This window comes from Lepisma saccharinum, chromosome 1, assembly GCF_977018435.1.
Source record: "Lepisma saccharinum chromosome 1, izLepSacc3.1, whole genome shotgun sequence".
Lineage (NCBI taxonomy): Eukaryota > Metazoa > Arthropoda > Insecta > Zygentoma > Lepismatidae > Lepisma > Lepisma saccharinum.
In genome coordinates, this window is record NC_139229.1 from 29,210,021 (window position 1) to 29,233,148 (window position 23,128).

At 40.4% G+C, this 23,128-nt stretch overlaps 1 protein-coding gene across 3 annotated transcripts in view; it reads left to right on the top strand.

The window, feature by feature from the left end:
- Positions 1 to 23,128, top strand: part of Arms (Ankyrin repeat-rich membrane spanning) — a 265,557-nt gene that overhangs the window by 39,703 nt on the left and 202,726 nt on the right. The window contains exon 1 of one of the 3 annotated variants that reach the window (XM_083130251.1): positions 5,121 to 5,302. The exons of 1 other annotated variant lie outside the window; for it this stretch is intronic. In XM_083130251.1, coding sequence (XP_082986377.1) covers positions 5,219 to 5,302 — 84 coding nt within the window. In that variant the 5' untranslated portion in view covers positions 5,121 to 5,218. Of the gene's footprint in view, positions 1 to 5,120; positions 5,303 to 17,018; positions 17,171 to 23,128 lie in introns of those variants that run through there. One more of the 3 variants, XM_083130243.1, reaches the window with a different exon arrangement.

Genomic DNA, 23,128 nt, shown 5'->3' on the forward strand with positions numbered 1-23,128 from the left:
GGGTCGGAAATTGGCATCATTCATTTCAAACATGTCCTATCATTTAATTTAGAGAATAAATAGTTCTACAGTTATACCGTGCGTCCATTTCGATCTGCAGCCGAGAGATCGGGAGAAACGTGGCGGGCGGCGCTGACGGAGGTGCCGACATTTGCGGCCTGTAATGCCCGCATATTTTTATGGACATATGCAGACATTTATATAAATATTGCAAAACTAGCACTAACCTGTGTTATAAGAGTTGTTCAAAGTGATGTCCACCTACATTCACACATTTCCTGGCATCGTTTGATGAAATTTTGATTCACACGCAAAAGTTCTTCTTCCGTAATTCTTCCTAGTTCTGCCCTTATATTGTCTTTTAGTTCGTCGATGCTATGAGGGTTATTTCGGTAGACTCTATTTTTCAAGGTTCCCCACAAATAATAGTCACATACGGTAAGATCTGGCGAACGTGAAGGCCATAAACCTCTTGAAATTATTCTGTCATCAAACACCTCCCTTATAGCGTCCAAAGAATCAGCGGCGGTATGGGCTGTGGCCGAATCTTGTTGAAAATACCCATATTGTCTCTCATTATCTGATAACAACTGAAAAAACGGCGCGAGTATTTTTGTGCGGTACCTCTCTGAATTTATTGTGTCTTCAAAAAATATAGGCCCTATTATTCTTTTGGCACTTACAGCACACCACACACCAATTTTTGCATCGTGTAACGGAACTTCGTGTATTATTCGGGGATTTTCAGTGCTCCAGTAGGGGAAGGTGGGGGACTTTGCAACACTTTTCAGTTTAATTTTTTTTATTCAAAAACTGTTACAGTTGGAACAAGTTACAAATATGCTATGAAATGGTACATCTTTTGGCTACTTAAGAAACAAATATGAAATTTTAATTTTGAACCTCAAGTGAGAAAAGTCTGTTAATTTAAAGCAGGTCCGAGTGTTGCTATGTGCCCCATGCATGGGGTAAGTTGCAACAGTGTTTGGGGTACGTTGCAACAGGGATTATGCGTTGTCTGAATGACACTATTTGCAATCAATGCACACATAATAAGGATTTCTCTCCGCGCACAGCCAATGGGACCACATTTTGCATTGTTTGCACTGCACCCAGTCTTATTCTTCTTTGTAGGATTCTCCACACACTAAACAGTGATATTATTTGCAAGAACTTTGGAATAATGTTTCCTTGCACGTAATTTTCTTCTTGCCCTTTTCTTTTGCTCTACTCTTCTTTGCATCTTCCAAAGCCTTTTTTTCAGGTGTGTCTGTTAGAATGGCACTTCGTTTACGTTTACGATTCGTCGTTTTCCTGGGTTCAGCCTTTGGGTATGGACGAACATTTTCAGGAGAGAAGGAAACTTTAGGTCTACTCCCTACTGAAGACATTTGTGTGCCACTTGGACCCGGCATTTCAATTTGCGAAACCAAATGTTCATTTTGAACATCACCTGCAGATGATTTATTTGGCACTGACTGCATCGCACCTGGCAGTTAGGACTATGTCATCACTATCAGATACGGGAGGCCTACTATCTACCTGTCCTGCTGGATTTCGTCGATCTGAAACGAAACACGACGCAAAGTCGCTTTCTTGGAATACCTCAGAATTGAAGGGAAATATTCCTGTTTGAACAAAACCTGATGTTATGTTGGTAGGGGTAACTGTTTTCAGAAATGCTGTTTTAACTATCTGTGGTATGTCGTAGATTGTAAGAGTTTTTCCTGGATTATTCTTATGCCAAGAATCAATTGCTCGGTCACACACTTTCTTAAATGGACCAAAAACACTGACATCTAACGGTTGTAGTCGATGCGAACAGTGTGGAGGAAATGACAAAAGGGTAATATTATTATTTTTGCATTCATCTAAAGCTTAGGATTCACCTGAGAAATGAAGTGTCGAATGAATTGGACAAACGTTTCCTCAATCATCCAACCTGAACCAGTAGCTGCTCCAATGCAGTCTGTTGGGCCATCTCGAATGAAATGGTCCCGAAAATTCTTACGTGAAAATATTAGCATTGGAGGTATAAAAGTCCCTTGAGCACTAACTGCCACTGCAACTGTCGCAAGTTCACCTCTTTCTGCCTTGCTCACTATGCCAACCTGTTTTGTTCCTTTTTCGAGCTACAACCTTATTTTGTTTCATGACAGTTGTGACACCAGTTTCATCCATGTTCCAAATTCTTGAGGATGAATAATTGTTTCTGGACAGAACTTCGGAAACTTTGTCAAGAAACATGCGCACATTTTCTTTGTTGAAACTGGACATTCGTGCTAAAGAAGTTGATTCAGGCAAGCGCACCGAAATATCTTTGTTTCTCTGTAGGAATCCCCTGAACCATTCAATACCAGCCATTCCATTTACAGACCACGATGAAGGAGCACTTATATCAAACTTAACTGCATAGAGATGAGCCAATTTTCGCACTTCCTGTGGTGTTAATCCAAACATAATCTTACTGGAACGCTGCAAGTACATTTTGAAGATATTCTCTTCTTCCTCTGAAAACACTTTTCACGGTTTCGCATAACCACAACTCATGTTCTGTCCCTCATGACGACCACTTTCTTGTAATTTCTTCTTTTGTATGTATCTTGAGAGGGTTGAATAATGAATGTTGAACTCTGCAGCCACTTGTCTTAAGCTGACATTTTTGTCATCTTCGTGTTCCAGGACTAAATTTGCTGCTCTATCCAAACCATGCCTAATCCGAAAAAAATATTAACTGTGGATCAACAATACCATCTACAATATTCTGCAAAACCCAATTACAGAAATTTACTCTACTTACGTTGTCAGGGGGCCGTAATTCTTGCACTATAGAAACTCTGTACGGTTTTAATTTTAGTAGCTTAGTGGCTGTATGTGCTGATGATTTTGACACGCCCATCTCCTGTGAAACACGGCGTAGAGGTTTGTTTGGAGAACGTTCTAACGCTGCACCAATTTCATCGAGTTTTGCTTCGGTTAGAATCCGTCGTTTTTGCTTAGGTGTTTTAAAATTTAACGATCCAGTTTCTCGTAATTTAAGGACAAGACGTCTAACCGTATCTCTATGTGGAGGTGAAACGCCTGGGAATTTCTGTACAAATTGCCTACACACGTCTCGACACGAGTCTGTTTTCACGTAAGTGTCATACATAAAAATTCTTTGTTCTAACGTGAACCTTGCGGCTGGCATTCCAATCGTCTGACTGACACAACACGCATACACACTGCAATAACACAAACAAGTAACGGCAAGTAACCAAGAATAACACTCTTACGCACAGTACGAAATTAACACGCTCTTGGTTTACATCTGCCTGCCACTATATTCACAGCTCTGTAGTCGCGAAGGAACAAAAAACTTGAGCTAGGAGATTTCGGATTGCAAGGAAGCTCACGAACACCATTAGCTTTTAACGGTTCGTCTGCAGCGTAATCTTGATACAGTGTTGCACATTCGAAACCTCCAAACGATCCCCATCGACACAAAACTCTTTCAAGGATATAAACTTAAGCAGGACGTTACTGGTCAAAACTATGATTAAAATGTTTTACAGAGTATTATCTGTGGCTCTTAATATAATTTCTAAAGCGTATTTATTTGTGTATATAAGGGTGGAACTTGGAAGAATTACAGAAGAACTTTTGCGTGTTATAACACAGGTTAGTGCTCGTTTTGCAAGATGTCCACAAAAGTAAGCGGGCATTACAGGCCTCAAATGTCGGCATCTCCGTCAGCGCCGCCCGCCACGTTTCTCCCGATCTCTCGGCTGCAGATCGAAATGGACGCACTGTATATACTCTAAGAATTAAGTTTAATATGAGTGTTTGCTCAATATCAACTTTGACTAAGATTTTCCTTTTCATTTTATAATAGTTATTATTGTATGACAACCATCATAACCATGATGATAATAATAATTATTATTATTTCTACATTCAAGTTTTATCAAGGGCCTAACCCCCCCCTACAAAATTTTTTGCGACGCCCATGTTCTGTGTTGTGTCCTGTCGGTATGTGCTTTTGATTGTCATTTTGTCTTCGAGATTAGCCAAAAGTTGCAGAAAATGGAAGTAAAATAAAGCAATCAATCAATTATCCCTTTTCTGTAATCATACGAATAACATAGAACTATACTTCTATTTGACAAAAATCTACTAATGCTGACGCCTTATAATCAAAGGGTCCTTGGTTGGTTACCTAGTGGAGGTGCATTGTAGAGTAGGCAATACTACTTTGAAGGTCCTGTTCGAATTTGTTAATTTGACCAGAAATTGGATCCAAAATTATCCCTTTAATTGTATTGATGTGAATGAACACGCACACGCGCGTTTCTTAATACACTATATCGAGAAATCTGCATATTATATTGATTTTACTTCGCTTTCTGCCACTTTGCCTAATCGCGAGGATGAGTGATGATATGATGAAATCGATGAAGGGACACACACAAATAGCACCCATGCCATATTCTTATCGAATGTGCCGATTTTACTTTCCTTAGACAGTTTTTTTTTTTATTTCCCAACGATTGAGAGACAGTGTTTTAGCAAATGAAGTTAGCGCTGTTGCCACGTCGGAGCACGACCCCTTGTGTTCGGAGGTTTAAGAGAATGAAAGATCTCGTTGTAGAGTTATTCTTTGTAATACATCTGATACAAGCTGACAGTATTTGCTGGAAAGGACAGGGATGACACAAAAGTGCCCCGGAGAGAGGTCGGTCTGACGCTCGAACTAGGCAACGCAGCCCGGTTGACGTTGCCACACAGTGCGCGGGAACCAGCGTCTTTTGTCCCGCTCTCGCTTTGCTTTTCCCATATGTGGCACCAGCGCAATTCTGCCCAGCCGCCTACTTTCATGGCCGTGCATTTAGTTAAGTGTTTGCCTTGTAACTAGGAACACAGTTCTTCGTTGGACGATTAACAGTTTCTGTATTAACCATTATTGTTAGAAAATGTATTTTTGGCATTATAAACGTTTATTTGTTTAAAGGAAAACAAGAAAACAACTTTTATTTCTTTTAAAATAAACACAAATTTTACCAACGCCGTGAGCTTGACAGCAAGGTTATCGCCTGCATTGCTCAGGAAAGGAGAGCAGATGCACCTTAGGTGGTGGGTGAAGTGTCAGTATGGGGCAGTGAGACTTCCTGCAGACACCGTGGAAGAGAATGCCCGGCGTGGTCGAATAATACGGAAGTGCGTGTGTGTTGCAGAGGCAATGTTTATTTTGAAGAAGCTGGCCACGAAGTGCCTCTTGCTTCCTTCCGATGTCGAGAAAGGGTGCAGGTACCTTGCAGTCCCGGTGAGTCAGGAAACTATTATTTCCAACACGGCTATTTCGGTTGAGTAGTTCCCGTCATGATGATGTAATGAATGGGTACCGTCCTCACTCTTTACACATGGAACCCTACTGTAGCTGGTCCAACCCCCCTCTTATCGGTTTAGTAAACATTTTGCAGTTAGTTTTATAACAAGAGCCAAGAATTAGGATTTTTAAGAATCATTATTATTTGCAGTAGAATTACAATTAAGCTTACAATTCACTTTGTACTAATTCTTTAATTATATAAAAAAAATGCTTTTTGCCCTACATACGTTAATGTGTTATACAGTTATCGTAATAGTTTATAAATATATGGAACATTGCCGACCTCAGTAGATGAATAGTTCAGAACGGTCGGCTTTTTAGTGTTTAGGACTAAATTACAATGTTTAGAACTAAATCATCCCTTTTCATATGAATTATTTAATATTCTTGTGCATTATTAATAAATTAATATTCTTATATTTATAAAACTCATAAATTATTCACAAACAAGGCATGATTTAGTTCTAGACATTATAATTTAGTTCTAAATACTAAAAAACCGACCGTTCTTAACTATTATATCATCATCTGACCTTCGTGGCGGAGTGATTATCACAGCAAGCTACGACGCCAGGGGCCCCGGGTTCGAATCCCGGTTTGGCACGGGCGTTCTTTCTAAGTGTCCGTCAATTTCATCAAATCCTCACTCATATTCGCGATTAGCGAAAAGTGGCAGAAAGCGAAGTAAAGTAAACCAAGTCAATACAGAGAACGAAAATTTCAAGTGTATATAATTGAAAAACGCAAGAAATAAAAGTATAAAAAAACAGTTTCGCAGCTAGCATATGGGAAGGAGGCATGGTGTCAGTATTCATGGCCAAATTTCTCTCTCTTCTGCAGTTTACACGCAGCTGAATCCTCACTCCACTCGGCAGAGATGATAGGGATTCTGATCCGTATCTTGCCTTGTTACATTTTAGACGGATACTGTTAGTACTATTAGATCACAGGCTGGGTTAATGTTCGTTGTCAGATATAAATAATTACTTTGCCACTTAGTAAAGTGGTTGTGTGTGTGATTTGCTTGATGATTTTTTTTTTAAGGAAAGCATGTTTTTGTCTGGATTCAAGCGTGGGTAGTTGCATCTCTTCTCTGCTTGTACGTGAAGTCGTGCCATAGCCAACTACGAATAACCCAATTTTGCATTTTCTCTAGTTTTTGTGATGTTATTTTTGTTAATCATCACATGATGTATGAAGGTTTGTTTGGAAGGCGAAGTTTGAGTACAATCGAACCTTGGCTAAGTAATTAATCATTGTTTGCCCAATTTCATCAATTTTATCATTCGTACTCATCGTCGCGATTAACCCCGAGAGGTAGAAAAGTAAAAATCTTCGTTTCTGTTTGGTGGTTTTATACAATGCATGTGATGCAAATTTGATTTGAGTGTAAATTTGAGCTTTTCTGTTCAACTTTTTTTACGCGTACAATGAAACAAAATCCATTTTGCTATATTTTTCAAAAGGCATTTCGAAAAACAATGACATTTCAGTGCAGATATTGGCATTTTTATGTACACCCCTGTTTACATAAAGTGGCACACTTTATAATGTTGGACAGTTAAAAATGTCATTTTAGATGAACAGGAGTGTACATATTTTGTCTTGTTTAGTGAACGTGATTTCCTTCTGTAATCAGCATAGACAATGAGTTCGAGGACTTCAGGATAAAGTTTGATCCTGAAAGAGCTCCCCCACCTAAATACGCCACTGGTTGGTAGCGAGGAATACCAGTATTTTGCAGCACACGCGCACAGTGCTTGGAATTCCACTTTAAACCCTAAAGTTTAATCGAAAACAAACTCGAGCAGATGCCGACAATAACGTTCCGTTGAGAACAAGGCCTATGCATTGTGTCCTGTATCTGGTTGATGTGAATTTTATACTTCCATGTGTTTATGATCCTGGCCTTGTTGGGGCGTGGGAATTTGTTTCTCTTCCTTTTCATAGGTTGAGGTGGATATGAGCATAGGAAGCAAGGAATTTTAAAGATAAATTTCCGGACTGACCGTGTTGCTATATTTGGACGTGTTAGGTCATGAACAGATTCATGGGCGTACCCAGGCTTTTTCGGGGGAGGGAGCAGCGTTTTTTCAGTAGGGTGAAGCAACAGTGTTTTTCCAGGGAGGGCAAGAAATATATAGCCTTTATTTCAAATTAATTGAAAAGATAATAACGTTTGTTTTACTTTTCGTCCGTAAAAAGTACAATAAACGAAATGAAAAAAGAAATTCACCTAGTTTTCCAGGTGGCGGGAGTGCCTCGCGCTTGATACGCCCATGGCCACATTGGATTGCGTTCATTTATGACGTGGTTGTATAGTACCCAGCGTGGATTTGAAGCTACAGCAGCGCCTGGTAATCAGATTTTTTGTGACAAAATTGGAATTGTTTATAGTCACGTTGTCCGTAAGCAGTCTATTTCGCTGCGCAATGTACTCTGACGCGTGGGGTCTAAAAGATATGAATATTTGTCTCAAGATGGCATTATTGGTCTCCCATCATATTATTTAAGCTTTGCAATTATTACCCCCTCCCCGCACAAACACACATTTCCGCATTAGAAGCGAAAATGTTTAAGCCGAACTCCTGATTTCGAACAGGAAAAAGTTTCCAGGGCTCATGCTAATGGCTATTTGATTAGCTTGTTGTCAGCTTTGCTGGCAGGAAATTTTAGCACACGAACGTTTCATATCGAACACACACGTGGTTTAACGGTCGGCAGTAAATCTGAAGAGAATCTGCGTCACGTGAGAAACACATTCGTCCTTCTCTGCTGACAGCCTATGCAGCTCAATTCGAGAATGGCGTAAACGTTTTATAGCAGTTTAGCCATTTAATGTACTTTGGCGACTTAGTTCTCATATTAGAAATTGTCATGCATCTGTGTGCAAAATTATTTTTATTCCAGGATTGAAACTGTGATCAAGCTAACAGCAGGCCGGGAAGTCATGGAACTTTTGCATTGAGCAAGTGCCACGAATTACGTCAGCAACATACACAGTGATAATGTATTTTTATCAGTTGGTCTCGCGATTACATGCATTTCACGATGTTTATTATGTAAAACTTGTTCTTTCAAGTGCTTCATTTGTTCAAGATAATATTATAATTTGGTCTCATACTTCCTAGAGCCCTGACCACTTAGCAAACAAGAACATGTTCCTCTATAAATTTAATGAATACTTAAAAACAGATATTAAAATGAAACTTGTGCAAACACCGATTTTCCCTCTTCTAGACTACTGTGATATAGTATACGGTGCAAACTTGTCTGTTCCAAATAAAGTCAAAATTCAAAATTCGTGTTTACGCTTCGTATATAACATTAAAAAATTCGATCATATTCTTCCAACCCTGAACGAGAACAAAATGCTAAACATGAACAGACGTCGCAGACTTCATTTTTGTTGCTTTATACAGAATCTTTTGCATTAAAAAATCCCCGAAAATTTATCCGAGAAACTAAAAACCAGAAACAAACTACAAAACAAGAGGAACAGCGAAACTTGAACTCTTTAAACACTCGCTGGAAATGTTCAAATCGTCTTTTACACTTTCAGCGGCAAAAACATGGAATGAACTTCCGCCCTCCATTACCTCCATCCCCAGTCCTAACAAATTTAAGAATAAACTAAAGAATTTTCTGTTAGATGAGCAATATCTCTGTACAAGCTCCCACGAGTAACACTACACAATACAGTTTAGACTACATACGAGCCCCGCCGATCCAATCCAATCCTTGACAAATCTTCAACTATATTGTAATATTTACGTATGCCTTGTTCTATCGTACCTCACAAAACTAGCATAATCATGTACATCAATCTCAACATCCGTGCGTGAATGTCCTGCTCAGAAATGTTTAGTGTGTGCGTGAATGTGTTTTTTTCTCTTTCTTTTTTATGTGTTGTCTTGATTTTTTAAAATCTCTCTTTCCTTGTAACCATTTTTTTCTTTTTCTTTTTATTGTATTTTCTTATCTTTTTTATGATTTTGTTTATGTACACCAGGTAAATGTCAAACAGTGTTAGGTGGGAGAACAGCCACAGGCTGAACCTCGCCCTTTAATAAAGAAAATTTGAATTTAAGCCATTAAGTACAGGTAATACAAGATGGGAATAACCGCGACAAACTCGCTAACCAAAATGGGGATAGTCGTTTAATTTTCCTCTAGTTTCCCTTTCGTTACCGTGTTGCCATAATATGTTCTCTCCTTCCCTTTGTTTCTTTGTCAAAATCTTCGCTGTGTTGTACGGTTTTCCCCTTCGAGTAGGGGTGGCCAGATCCGGATCCTGGCGGATCCGAAATCCGGATCCGGTTGGTTCCGGATCCTTAGGATCCGGATCCTAAAATTTTTCGGATCCGGATCCGCGGATCCGGAATTTTCAGATTCGGATCCGGATCCGGATCCAGAACTTTCGGATCCGGATTCAGAACTTTCGGATCCGGATCCAGAATTTTCGGATCCGGATTCAAAACTTTCGGATCCGGTACTTTCAGATCCGGATCCGGTACTTTTGGATCCGGATCCGGAATTTTCGGATCCGGATCCGTTTTGCCATCCCACATGCGCTTCTTTGGAAAGTAAGAATGTGCTTATAACATATTGTTACCTGCTAATATACATATATATATAATATACATACACACACATATATATATATATATATAGTGTGTGTGCTCGCGTGCGCGGTTTGTAATTAATTAATACACTTACTTACTAGGGAGGTCTAAGTCTCCCCCTCCGATTTCCATGAAACTTGGCAGGTGTATAGAGCCCCCCCCTCAAATGTCAAGATGAGGAGAAATTGAAGTCCCCGAAACCACGTAAATATGGCATAGGAAGAAACAGGGGGCATACGGCCTCTCTATACACCTGTCAAATTTCATGGGAATCGGAGGGGGACACAGGGGTCAGATGATTCCCACGGCAATTTGTCCTAATCTTGACATTTGAGGCGGGTTTTGCCCCCTAAAACAGTATTTTAGCCGAAACAAAAAAACACGTATTTCTTCCTTTGGGCCCCTCTATACACCTGCGAAGTTTCATGAAAATCGGAGGGGAACACAGGGGTCAGATCCTTACTTCAATTTGTCCTCATCTTGACATTTGAGGGGATTTTGCCCCCTGAAACAGTTTTTAGCTCAAACAAAAAAACACGTAATTCTTCCTTCGGGCCCCTCTATACACCTGCCACGTTTCATGGAAATCGGAGGGGAACTCAGGGGTCAGATCCCCACTTCAATTTGTCCTCATCTTGACATTTGAGAGGAGGTTGCCCTCTAGAACAAATTTTTTTCCGAAACAAAAAAACACGTATTTCTTCTGCCAAGTTTCATGGAAATCTGAGGGGGACACAGGGGTCAGATCCCCACTTCAATTTGTCCTCATCTTGACAATTCAGTGGGTTTCGCCCTGTAAAACCGTTTTTTAGCTGAAACAAAAAAAAAACAACATGTATTTCTTCCTTTGGGCCCCACTATACACCTGCCAAGTTTCATGGAAATCGGAGGGGGACACACAAATCAAATGCCCACTTAAATTTGTCCTCATATTGACATTTGAGGGGGGTTGCCCCCTAAAATCGTTTTTTAGCCGAAACAAAAAAAACACGTATTTCTTCATTTGGGCCCGTTTATACACACACCTACCAAGTATCATGGAAATCGGAGGGGGACACAGGGGTCCGATCCTCACTTCAATTTGTCCTCATCTTGACATTTGAGGGGGTTGTGCCCCCTAAAACCGTTTTTTAGCTGAAACAAAAAAAAACACTTATTTCTTCCATTGGGCCCCACTATACACCTGCCAAGTTTTATGGAAATGGGAGGGACACAGGGGTCAGATCCTCACTTCAATTTGTCCTCATCTTGACATTTGAGGGGGTTTTGCCCCCTAAAACCGTTTTTTATCTGAAACAAAAAAACACGTATTTCTTCCCTTGGGCCCCACTATACAGTATACACCTGCCAAGTTTCATGGAAATCGGAAAGACACAGGGGTCAGATCCTCACTTCAATTTGTCCTCATCTTGACATTTGAGGGGGTTTTGCCCCCTAAAACCGTTTTTTAGCTGAAACAAAAAAAAACACGTATTTCTTCATTTGGGCCCGTTTATACACACACCTGCCAAGTATCATGGAAATCGGAGGGGGACACAGGGTCAGATCCTCACTTCAATTTGTCCTGATCTTGACATTTGAGGGGGTTTTGCCCCCTAAAACCGTTTTTTTATCTGAAACAAAAAAACACGTATTTCTTCCATTGGGCCCCACTATACACCTGCCAAGTTTCATGGAAATCGGAAAGACACAGGGGTCAGATCCTCACTTCAATTTGTCCTCATCTTGACATTTGAGGGGGTTTTGCCCCCTAAAACAGTTTTTTAGCTGAAACAAAAAAAACACGTAATTCTTCCTTTGGGCCCCACTATACTGCCAAGTTTCATGGAAATCGGAGGGGGACCTTTAGATAACCTCCCTTGTTAGTCTTACACTTTGTAATTATTTAACACTACATATATTATAATGTTTTATTTTAATTTGTAAAACTGTAACTGTAGAACAATTGTATAATTTTTCTATAACATTTCTATCTTCTTATATGTGTTAAAGGTTTCATCCTGGAATGGAATGTCTCACATTTATGTGTGTTTTCATTTCCAATACATTCGAATGAATACATATTCGTTTCAATGGCATTTACAAAATCACTTCGGACATTTGTGCACGAGTGTGTTAGCCGATGCGTAGCAAAGTATTTTAGGAACAACACTTGAAAAAAATTCTTGTAGGACTAAGGTGTGGTAATATTATAATGGGATTGAGATACGAAACTCTTGGATCCGGATCCGGATTTTCGGATCCGGATCCAGATCCGAAACTTTCAGACCCGGATCCGGATCCGCGGATCCGGAACTCTCGGATCCGGATCCAGATCCGAAACTTTCAGACCCGGATCCGGATCCGCGGATCCGGAGCTCTCGGATCCGGATCCGGGATTTTCGGATCCGGATCCGGATTTCTCGGATCCGGATCCGGAATTTACGGATCCGGATCCAAGTAGATCCGGATTTCTCGGATCCGGATCCAAGCAGATCCGGATCCAAACGGATCCGGATTTTTCGGATCCGGATCCGTTTGGCCATCCCTACCTTCGAGATGATGCCAACACTTGGAACTGAATAAAGATAACGACGATGTGTTGAAGAATTCCGCATGTTTTGGCAACGCAAGGTAGGATTACATGGATTATATCTTTGTGAGTGTCTCTTCATCAATATCATCATTTCAACACTGCCAAAAGTGGCAGAAAAGCAATGTAAAATTATCTAATTCAATCAATGAGTCCCGCACCGTGGTCCTGCGGTCATGTTCCGGTTATGGGACGCGCGCATTTTCGAGTCTTCTGGGGGGTAAGCGGTGGTGTATGAGACCGGTTGCCGGCCACCTACCATCGTGAGGAAATTGGGGAGCTAGGAATGAGTAGCGTAACCCGGTCACGGAAACCTACAGCAACGACTGAGGGTTCGTTGTGCAGACCACACGTCATCCCGTAACTGGTTGGATGATTGATTGATTTGCTTTATTTTACTTCGCCACTTTTGGTTAATTTGCGAAGATGGGGATGAGTGATGACATGATGAAATGGATGAATGGACACTCACAGACATCCATGTCCAAGCCGGGATTCGAACCCGGTACCCCTGGCGTCGTAGCGCGATGTGCTAACCACTCCGCCACGGGGGCCTGCAACTGATTGGATGATCTCCCACATCTGCAGGTGGGAGTAAGGCCGGGAGTCGGTAGGTAGGCCCTGACCCTCACGGTTTGTGCCACAGGTTGTTGTTATTTATCCAATCAATGAAAGAGGAGACAGTTAAGTCTGGGTTGCCTATGTTACAGATGTCTCTCGTGCAGTGCTTGTCTCGACAGGCCTGGTCTCTGTCAAGTTTCTGCACCGTCCTTGGCAAAAGGTTGAATGGGACTTCATACATTTCATTATCTGATCTCAAACGTATGAAAAGTCTGTTACGTGAAAAAGCAAAGAATGAATGTCCATTGTCTTATAACCATGTAACATATTTACATGTACCAAAAAGTGTCAGATATGGAATTATACAATTTAGTTACTTTTAATCAAAATGTGGAATTAAATATGGACCTACAACAGCGAGAAATTTTAGTTTTCACTAAGCTAGCTGCTCACTTAGCAAATAAAATACGACAATGTAAAATTAAAATACAAAACGTGCTGTATTTATTTTTTTTTGTTACCAAACAGTTGATTTATCAATATTTCTTTTAAAGTTCTGAAAATTGGAACTCCTGAACATGAATCTCCCTAAAGATAGATTTACACGTATTCAGTATCGATTGATGTAATGGGTGTACCGTAAAACCTCGTTAATCTGGACCCCGAGAAGCCGGACTTTGCTTAATCCGGACAGGGAAAAAAAAAAAAAAGAAAAGCAGAATGAAAGGTTTTAAATGTGGCTAGAAGTCAACAAGAGAACTTCCCAAAGAAAAGGAAGTCAACCACTGATGAAATTATGTTTCCCGCCGACTTTGTACTGTATATAGTCCAGTCCCTGGCCATAAGACCCGCAGAAATTTCGAGATGGACGAGTTTTCTGTTTTGATCATGTTAGGGCATACCTAAAGAAAGGGAAAAAATCTTGGGTAGACATCTGGCATACCGGCCCCAAGTTTTCTAGGGGCCGCCGCTTCACGCACAAACAAAAGAAATCGATCATAACTCCTTTAAAATTGTTTTTTGACAATTTTGCATAGAGACATATTTTGTTCAGAATTGAAAACGGAACAAACAATATTCTTAGTTTTTTTTTCATATCTTGCACTGTTATGGAGATATATCCAGTGAAAGAATTCCATACCCTCTTCTGCAAGGATTCTAAGCAATGTTTTTACACTTTACTTGACATTCCGGCATATAAAGGGCAAACATTTACTGTCTGATACTTTGTTGATGCCTACTTTTGTGGCGCATGGCCTGTGTGACGTTATACATCAAAGATGGCTGGCTGCCTCTGAAGACATTAACAAAGAAAATCGACCATGTCTCCTTATCTCCTTCGGAAGTCATTTTGACCATTTGTAGGTTCGTTGGGTTTTTGAATGAAGGGAAGACATGTGTATGGAGGATGCCTTCGTTTTGAGGAATGCAATCATAAGTATAATACTAGGTGTTTTGCTGGACAATGTGTCAAGAGAAGGTACATGTCGCCGGGAATCCAAGATGACCGCTACGGAGTTCTGAGCATAAAATACTGTCCATATTCTGATTTAGAGTTCGTTTATTAGATTTTTCCAGAGGTATTATCTGTTGATAAATAGCAAGTGAAAATATATTATTATAAATTTTGTAACTACAGTAGTGTCCAAAAGTTAAGCATGACGAAGTTATGAGAAAATGTGTTATTGATGAAGTGTCAGGACTGCACAAAACAGTGAAAATTAGTCAAAACGTTACATGAATTAACAATTGTGAAGACAAAAAGTCCAAAAATAAGAAAATTGAATACCACTTCCTTAACAAGAAAAAGAGGTTTGTATGGTGCGTGATCATCCACTACAGCTACACATTCGTACTTTTGGAATTGGTGCGACGATATATAAAAATACTGAAAATAAAAAAAATAGCATTTTTGCAGATTGAGCACCACAATTAGCAAAGATAATACATAATGACATTGGTTTTAGCATATGGAAATATGCATACACATTAATCCGTTCCCTGCTTATTACAGGCTTGCAGTTAACCGCGACAAAGTAGTTACATGGTAACAAAGTTCTGGCACGGTAAGGTCGATGAAACGTGTTTGGAGAGTTAGGGGAAGGGAAACTTATCTGCACTCTGGCCGAGAAGAATATTTCACAATGGTTGGCATCAACGCGTGTTTCCAACCATGTAAACAAGATCTGTTCAAGAGGATGGAAGATACCGAGCGAAAACTGAAGAAAACAAAGTGGGCCCTTCTCCAGTGTGTTTACGCCATACGTCTCCTATTTTATGGGAAACAATAAGGTGATGGCGAAACGAGTCCCAGAAAGCAGTTCTTCGAACTGGTATTAGTCATCCTTGCCTAACTCCATTAAAAGAGAGAAATATGGTGTACCGTTTTGTTCTTCCTGGGCTGCATTGTCTCATTCTCATTCAGAAATGAATTATGGCCACGTTTGTTTATAGATTGGAAGTGGTGCTATGTGGAGACTAGATGTGCTTCCGTGCTGTCACACCAAGTCAGTGGCGGGTCCAGAAGTTACAGTTGGAAGGGGCGAATTCATTCTGGTACCTCACCTCAACCAGAATCAATTCTAACCTACACTTGAACTGATTTACATAAGCAAGATATAGTACTGTGAACAGGAACAAAACCGACTTCCATGTTCTGAGATTAGCGTATTGTTTTGCAAAAATAGGTATCAACAGCTGGAATGGGTGGTAAGACCCTATTACTGAATGTCGTTGTCATAATTCCTCCCACTGTCGCGGTAAACTGAACGATAAGACGAGGAGTAAACTGAATAAACGGAGATACAAAAACATGTTCTCTCAATAGTTCTCCGGTTCGATCATTTTTTCAGGCATATTGCATATTGACCTTTTAAATGTTCATGTAGGATATAAATCGGAAGTAAATGAAGTACCCACAGCAGAACCTTTAGTTCCAGAACCTAACTTGACTGAAGTTAGAGATGCTATTAAAAGGCTATTAATGACAGTAATTTATTTTCATCAGCCAACTATGTCTATGGTCGGGAATTTCTTCGAATCTTGGAATTATGTGGGGAGTGGCATGCACCCCCGGGGAAGTTGGAGAAGATTGGTGCAACCACAAAGTATACATTAGTGCATATTTTGGCCTTTTTTAGTGCATGTAAATCTGCCCCCTTTGTTATTACAAGAGTATCCAGCATTCATTTTCTCTTAAACATCAAAACTTTTCACAAGAGGATTATAGCATTAGTGTCAAAGAGAATTTGCAATGCGCACACTAAATTAAAATCTTGAGAACTACCATCGCCATAGACAAACTGGAATCTACCTTCCCTTCTGCTGAAAGAATCTTATATCAAGGACGTACGGAGATTATGTTATCACTTAAAAGGAAAGTGATTCTCTTGAGTATAATGATGGGGATTAATGCTAATGTGTTTTTAACGGAAAGCCTTTTTAAAAATTGCAGCGCGAATTGACAATTTCCTTGATAAATTATCAGGCAAAAACAATTGTAGAGCGATTTCTTATCAGCTACTGCAAATCTCTTCAAAGGAGAGTGTGTTCTGTGCCTTCAAGGTGTGAGAAATTCGATTAAGTGCGAACGGACAAGCTGAGATTGTAGTGAAATAGTTTCGCGCATTCTCTTATCAAACGTATGCCGAACGAATAAGCATATGTGTGCGTTTCGCCGCCTGCTAATAATCGTACGCGTTGAAATATTGCTTGGGAAACAAAAGGATATTGAAATTTGTGTGTAAAGAAACGACCATAAAACCTTAGTCAATTGTCAATGGATTGATGGCGCAGTAATCCCGCTCAAAGTGATTAAAACAAGAAGATTGATAGGTTGTGTGTGGTCGTAAGAGGAAGGTCGTGTTTCTCGTATGTTACGAAAGTTTCAGTCTGCCTCTTGGTGTCGTTCTGTGTGGACCTGCAACTGCCAACATGAGGGTCGTACGTTCGATGCCGGATTTGACCAAACTGCCCGCGAGCTTTCGTGGGACTTGGTTTGGCAGCCACCTTCACATTCCAGGATTGTCACGGTCATCCTCAAGTGTATGTTTTAATACTTTAAAGCTCTCATTTTGCCTCATTGTAATGGGCAAAGCAGCGTAAGTAGCACCTAAATTGAGCGTTTTGAAAAGGAATCTAGAGCCACCTTCATTAGGTTATGGACACATGAAGATGCTATGTTATCACTAGCAAACCGGTTGATAGTGGGGTGAGAATGTAACAAGAAAACAATTTTTTTCCTGGTACTATGGTCATCTATTATTCATATTTACAGTAGTATTTCGGTAATTCGTATCTCCATAATCTGAGTAAAAAAGAATCTGATAAGTTCTAAGATAAGTAGGTTTGTAAACAGTATAACGCCCTGAAGCAGAAGACTCTTGGCCATTTTCTTTAAAGTGTTAAGTTCAATCCTGTTTTACTATCTTTTACCTAACATCATTGTTACTACTGTACTGAGCATTGCAAGTACAATATTCATGATAATACTGTGTGTCCCATTTTCACATACCGTGATGTTTTGTTATATTGTTTTTCTTTTGCCTCTTCCGATTTTCATTCGATTCCGTTTTTTTTGGTAATTTGAGGTAGTCCCTCATCCCGTCCACCTGGGACTGTACAGTACATCGACTTTTTTTCATTTTGTAGTTTAGAAATTTCATGACATATTCAGATTACATGCAAAGAAAAAATTCATAGAGCTTTATTCTGTGGGTGTATGAACGACTTTTAAGATAATGATCTAGAAAATATTTTCATGGTACCAAATTACTACCTCTCATTTTTTTTTCTAGTAAAAATATGTGGCGCAACAGCCCTTTTGAACTCCAGTTCATGCCAAACGGGTTTTCATTGGAGGGCGTCTAGTCCCATCGCCGTTTTTTTCTGGTTTTATACGCCACTCCTTTGTGTGTTCATCTAAAACTCCCCAGTTGTGTTCACGGTGTTGATCCTGGCATCGTGCTTTAGGAGCTAACACAAGGGATTGAACCTAGGACCTCTCGCATCACAGGCGAAGGGGGGGGGGGATAATTCACCGACGCGGGACTCCCCTCCCCTTTGATAAAGAGAAACAACCTTCCATTCGATCTTAATAAAAGGTTTATTCCTTATACTTACGTACAATGTTTTTACAAGCTTAAGAGAACAGCCCGCGAGAGCAGACTTCTTCCCAATTCTGTTAACCCTTTGCCATGGATATTGCAAGACTGCTGACATGTTGTCAATCTCGTTACCAGGTTGACATCTACAGGCTAGTCTATCTACTTGTCCTTCTGATACTGGTTGTCTGTGACAGTTCACAAGATAGAAAATGAACGAACTCAAGATTCTAAAGATAAGTAACATACAACTGTAATGTAATGTTCAGTGCATTACAAGTGATAAGTATAAAAGAATGAGAACTTTAAACTGTTTGTCATAAATTCCATCAGGTCCTTGAATGCACCCATAGAATTACTTACTGATGTCTTGGAGAGCTGCTGTATGTCTTCCCTCTTTATAGTCCATTGATTGATCCATTCTCAAGTATGTTTTAAAAAAAATACCCATGTATAATGCAGTAGAAGCCTAAAATTTATTTCACCTTGAGAAACTGTCACTGCGGAAGTATCGTGTTAAGCGCCTTGCACACGCAAGTCGCTGAACTGAACGCAATTGAAAGTAGTTGAACAGCGTTCATATTGGAAATCTTGAATGGTCTGAAATTGCTCATGTACACGATCAAATAAAAATTAGACAAGTTCACATTTGACTAAAACGTGACAGTGTATACGGCATGGAAATAAATAAATAGACTAGCGATTAGCCGTAACAGAGGTAATTTTATTTCCAAAGGAGGAAGTATGACTTAGAAACTCGAAAGAAGTGTGATGTTGATGTATTTTCTCGAGTCCGCTTTAGACGGAACCATTTCCTTTAACATTTTTGCTAGCATAAATGCTAAGGAAATGCTTCAAAAAATCTTATAGCAGATAGTACGTACAGGGTCAACGAAGTTAGTAATAAGCTGTGTTTTACACAGCGTATATTGATGCACTTTTGCAAAGATGCTGTATAAAGAAGCAAACTGCCGGAGTACTAATTGAGGCGAGTGTACGAAATGCTTACACGAAAGAATTTCATGGAACATTTCGGTTAGCTTTTGCGATTACAATGTATACCGTACGTTAGTACAGATTTTGGCATAGGCTATTCTAATGAGCCGTTCAAAATCCGTGGCGAGTGACAACACGAAAATTATACGCGAGGGACACTGTCCTTTATAAATATATTGAAGGAATACCAAATAAATAATACCTGGTCGATATTCAGGCTTGGATCATGTGAATTAGAACCATTCCTAAATAGAAATTCTTTGACCGAACCTTGGATTCAATGAGAAAAATGACTTTGCCTCTGACGTCATTTCCTTTTAAGCATTCAATTAAAGGGCTTGTTCATGATTTATTTGATCGTGTACGAGGCGCTTTAAAGCAGCCATTGTCTTCCAGTGTTCGTACAGCCAACGGCAAAGATAACAGTAGGCAAATTGTCCATCACTAATTTCATTATCTTTTAATCTACATCCTATGTTGTTTTAAAGTATGGAATTCTTTTGACTCGAGGCACATATTGTCCTCTGCTTATTGGCGTTTTTATTTCAATCCGTAATCATTATGGTGTGGAAAAGAGACTGAGTGAAAATGGTGATGGACGATTCGCCTACTATTTCTTTTGCCGTTGGGTGTACAAGTGACTCACTTGGTAGCAAATGCAGGCTCGTTGTGCTCTGGAAATGTTTGCAAGCAGCACTCATTTATGGAAAAATGCATGTTTCGGTGGAGGATATATCCTCAGAAATACGTATAATAGCCTTCATTATACGCACGTTCTGGAGTTGCAAGAAAATCAGTTAGCAATGAGACATCTCACTCGTATGGAACGGTTTCGTTCGCTGGCAATCTTCAGTTAAGATTTGTGAGTACAGCAATTTTCTTTTTGGTCACGTGTGTGTATTTCATTTTGAAGATAGGATTTACATGCATATTTTTAGTATTCACTTATGTTCATTTCTTTATTTAACGTTCGGTATTACTGACGTTTACTTAACGTTGGGAATCATTAAACACAGAGAATTCAGCATATGCCAGTGGCACAGAAGATCATAAGTGTTTGGTTAGAGTAATATGCCCAAGTGGAGAAAATGCTGCGGATGCAATTATCTGCGTCAAAATAAGTTCGCGCCACGTGAAATGCATCGAAGGATGCTTTTCTATGCCACTCTTCCGTCTGATGAAACTGCAGGTCAGATACGACCGTATCAAATAATTCGTAATTTTAACTGTCAATTGATACATCAAGAACGCATCAGTTTACTTTGCATTCCGAATTCTGCGCAAATTCTTCAAAACAGTGTATCTCAACATATTTTTAACGCTGTACCACTCATAAAGTTACCTTTTTGTCATTTTATGAAATAAATTAACACTTGTCTAACATTTGTGTCCATTTGTCAACTGGGAATCATCCAGGAATACTCAGAGTGTACTTCTTCCTATTGAATTTCGTCATGAGGTAGCTGGATAGTTGTGCTGTGGCCTCGTCTGAACCAGATCTGAAATGCCGGGAGATCTTGTTCTTTCACTGGAGTCTGCAGTCTCCTTAGAAGTATCCTTTCAGAAGGAAACCGTTGAAGAGTTTCGCCAGGAACATTAAGGCTTTCCGAGGTATCTTCTTATGGTTTCTGGCGTGATCCCGTAGAGTCCTGGAGCTTTTCTGCTCTGGATCGTTCGGATTATGGCTGCTCTTTTCCTGAGAGTGACCAGGTTGGATTGTCGGTGACTGCTTCTTCCTCCGTCGCTGTGTAAAATTCGGGCCTTCCGGATGTTGGTCGGGCATGAAGTGCTGCTCCCAGTGTTCCGCGGCAACGTTCGCCTATTATTGAGGGTCGAAAATCAGGTTTGTTTGGCCTTGAAAGACTCGTGTGCTGTAATTTTGGGTTGCGCTGGCGCAGTTCTTGCAGATATTTATCTGTTCCGGTTTTAGGGTATTGAGCTTATTCTCCTACTTCTCTGTTACTGTGTTGCAGGTATTTCATTTTTGTCATGGTCGTTCTATCTTTCCACATGGTCTGCTATCTTGGGAGTCTCGAGTCTGTTCTTTTTTATGCTTTTTCTCTGTCGGTTCTTAGTCTGGCTGCTCTCCGTATGGCTGTAGTGATGCTTGTTATTGCCCTGTCGATGTCGCTTCCTGTTATCTTCGTCTCGGCTGTAATGTCGGCTTCGATTCTGTTTTACTGCACCCAGTCTGTGCTCTTGTCTGCTTTTGTTGGTGGGTTCTGCGTTAGTACTCTGTGGGACACTACAAACTGCATCGCTAGGTGGTCTGGCGTCAGTTCCCTGTAAACATAGTCGTGTCGTCAGAGTGCGCTTTTTAAGGAGCACCGCGATCTTCCCTCGGCCTTTCGAGTAGTGGGTTGACTCTGTCCATGGTGATCCTCGATCTCGTCATACGCCAAGCTGCGTTTCTCTCTGTTCAGGACCCTAGTGTGCCAAAGCGGGTTTTTGGCGTCCAGGTCGCCGGCCATGGTTATACGCTGGCCCGTTCCTTCTAGCGCCATCATGTCTGATTTGACGAGTGTAGTTTCTGAAAGCTTGTATCAGGTGGTAACTGGTTTGTCTTTGGAGTGAGTATCTTTGCTGCTAGTGCTTCGATGTGAGCGGCTGGTTCCAGCTGTAGTTCTTCTTGACCAGCACCCTTCTGTGCTCCGGTCCTGTTTTTCCTGAAGGTTGCATAGTTTCAGTCTTGTTGATGAGTGCAATGTTTACCTTGTGCTTCTCGAGATACACCTGAATTTATTGTTTTTTGATTCTTGACCTCGGCTGCTTTGAATACCATTATGGTTATGTCGGTGTATTCTTGTTCTTAGAAAAATTCATCATCGATCATGTTGCAGAGTGGTTTCAGGATAATCGTGATTTTTGTCAGGGTGTCGCTTTTTCTTTCAAGTTTTCCATGCTTTCTTGGCTTGTGTTACGGCTATCTTAATCATCGTCTTTAGTAGCTTGCTAGGCTATAGACATAGTCTTCCTGTTTTGTTTCGGCTTATCTTAGGTGGCTGCTTTGCTGCTATGCCGTAGTCTTTTCTTGGTGCTAGTAGCTGCTATCGATTCTGCTTTCCTTCTTTCTGCTCTTTTTCTTGGTTGCTATTTCGTGCTCTTTTCCTTTTTGTTGAAGCGACACTCCCTGTACTTTGCCAATGGGGTGTCTCGCAGTTGGCGCATTTGACTTGGGGAGGAGCGAGCTACAGCCCATACCATCCATATACAAAGATGGTTCCTATGGTGGAGGACAAACTGGTTTGGAAGGAGTCACAAAATAAAAAAGCGAGATACTTGGAACAGTAAAAATATATATTAAAAAATATTACTAACCATCTGACGTAACTTGAACCAAAAGTTATAACTGAAAGTGTATATAAGGGGCCTCACGATGTTGCTTACCCTGGGTCTCCACATATACAAAGGCTGTCGCAGAGAAGGTGAGACTAATTCCTGTATAGGAAAACAGCGACCTCCATTGGCTAGCAAATGTACTAGGGTGAAAATTTGATTCATTAGCTGCCGATTGAGACCAAAATGATCTCAATAGGTCAAAAAGTCGTGACTGCGTAGCAGTTAAAAGACAAGCATGTACATGGACCCCTCCAAGAATCATTAAAATGAAACAAAAAAATTACAAACCACAAAATTGTTATTCAGAATCAGCCATATCGAGTAGACGTACATCTTTTTCAAGATAGGCACCATTGACAGCTAAGCAAGCGTCCATACGCCCCTGCCACGTTGTGGTAGCGAACTGAATAAAACTTGCGCTGCAGTGATCACTTCTTTGTTCGTCATGAAATGACGACCACGTAAAGCGGCCTTTAAAAGTGGAAATAGCCAAAAGTCGCATGGTGCAAGGTCCGGGCTGTATGCTGGATGCGGGAAAATTTCTATTTTTCTCTTCGCGTAATCC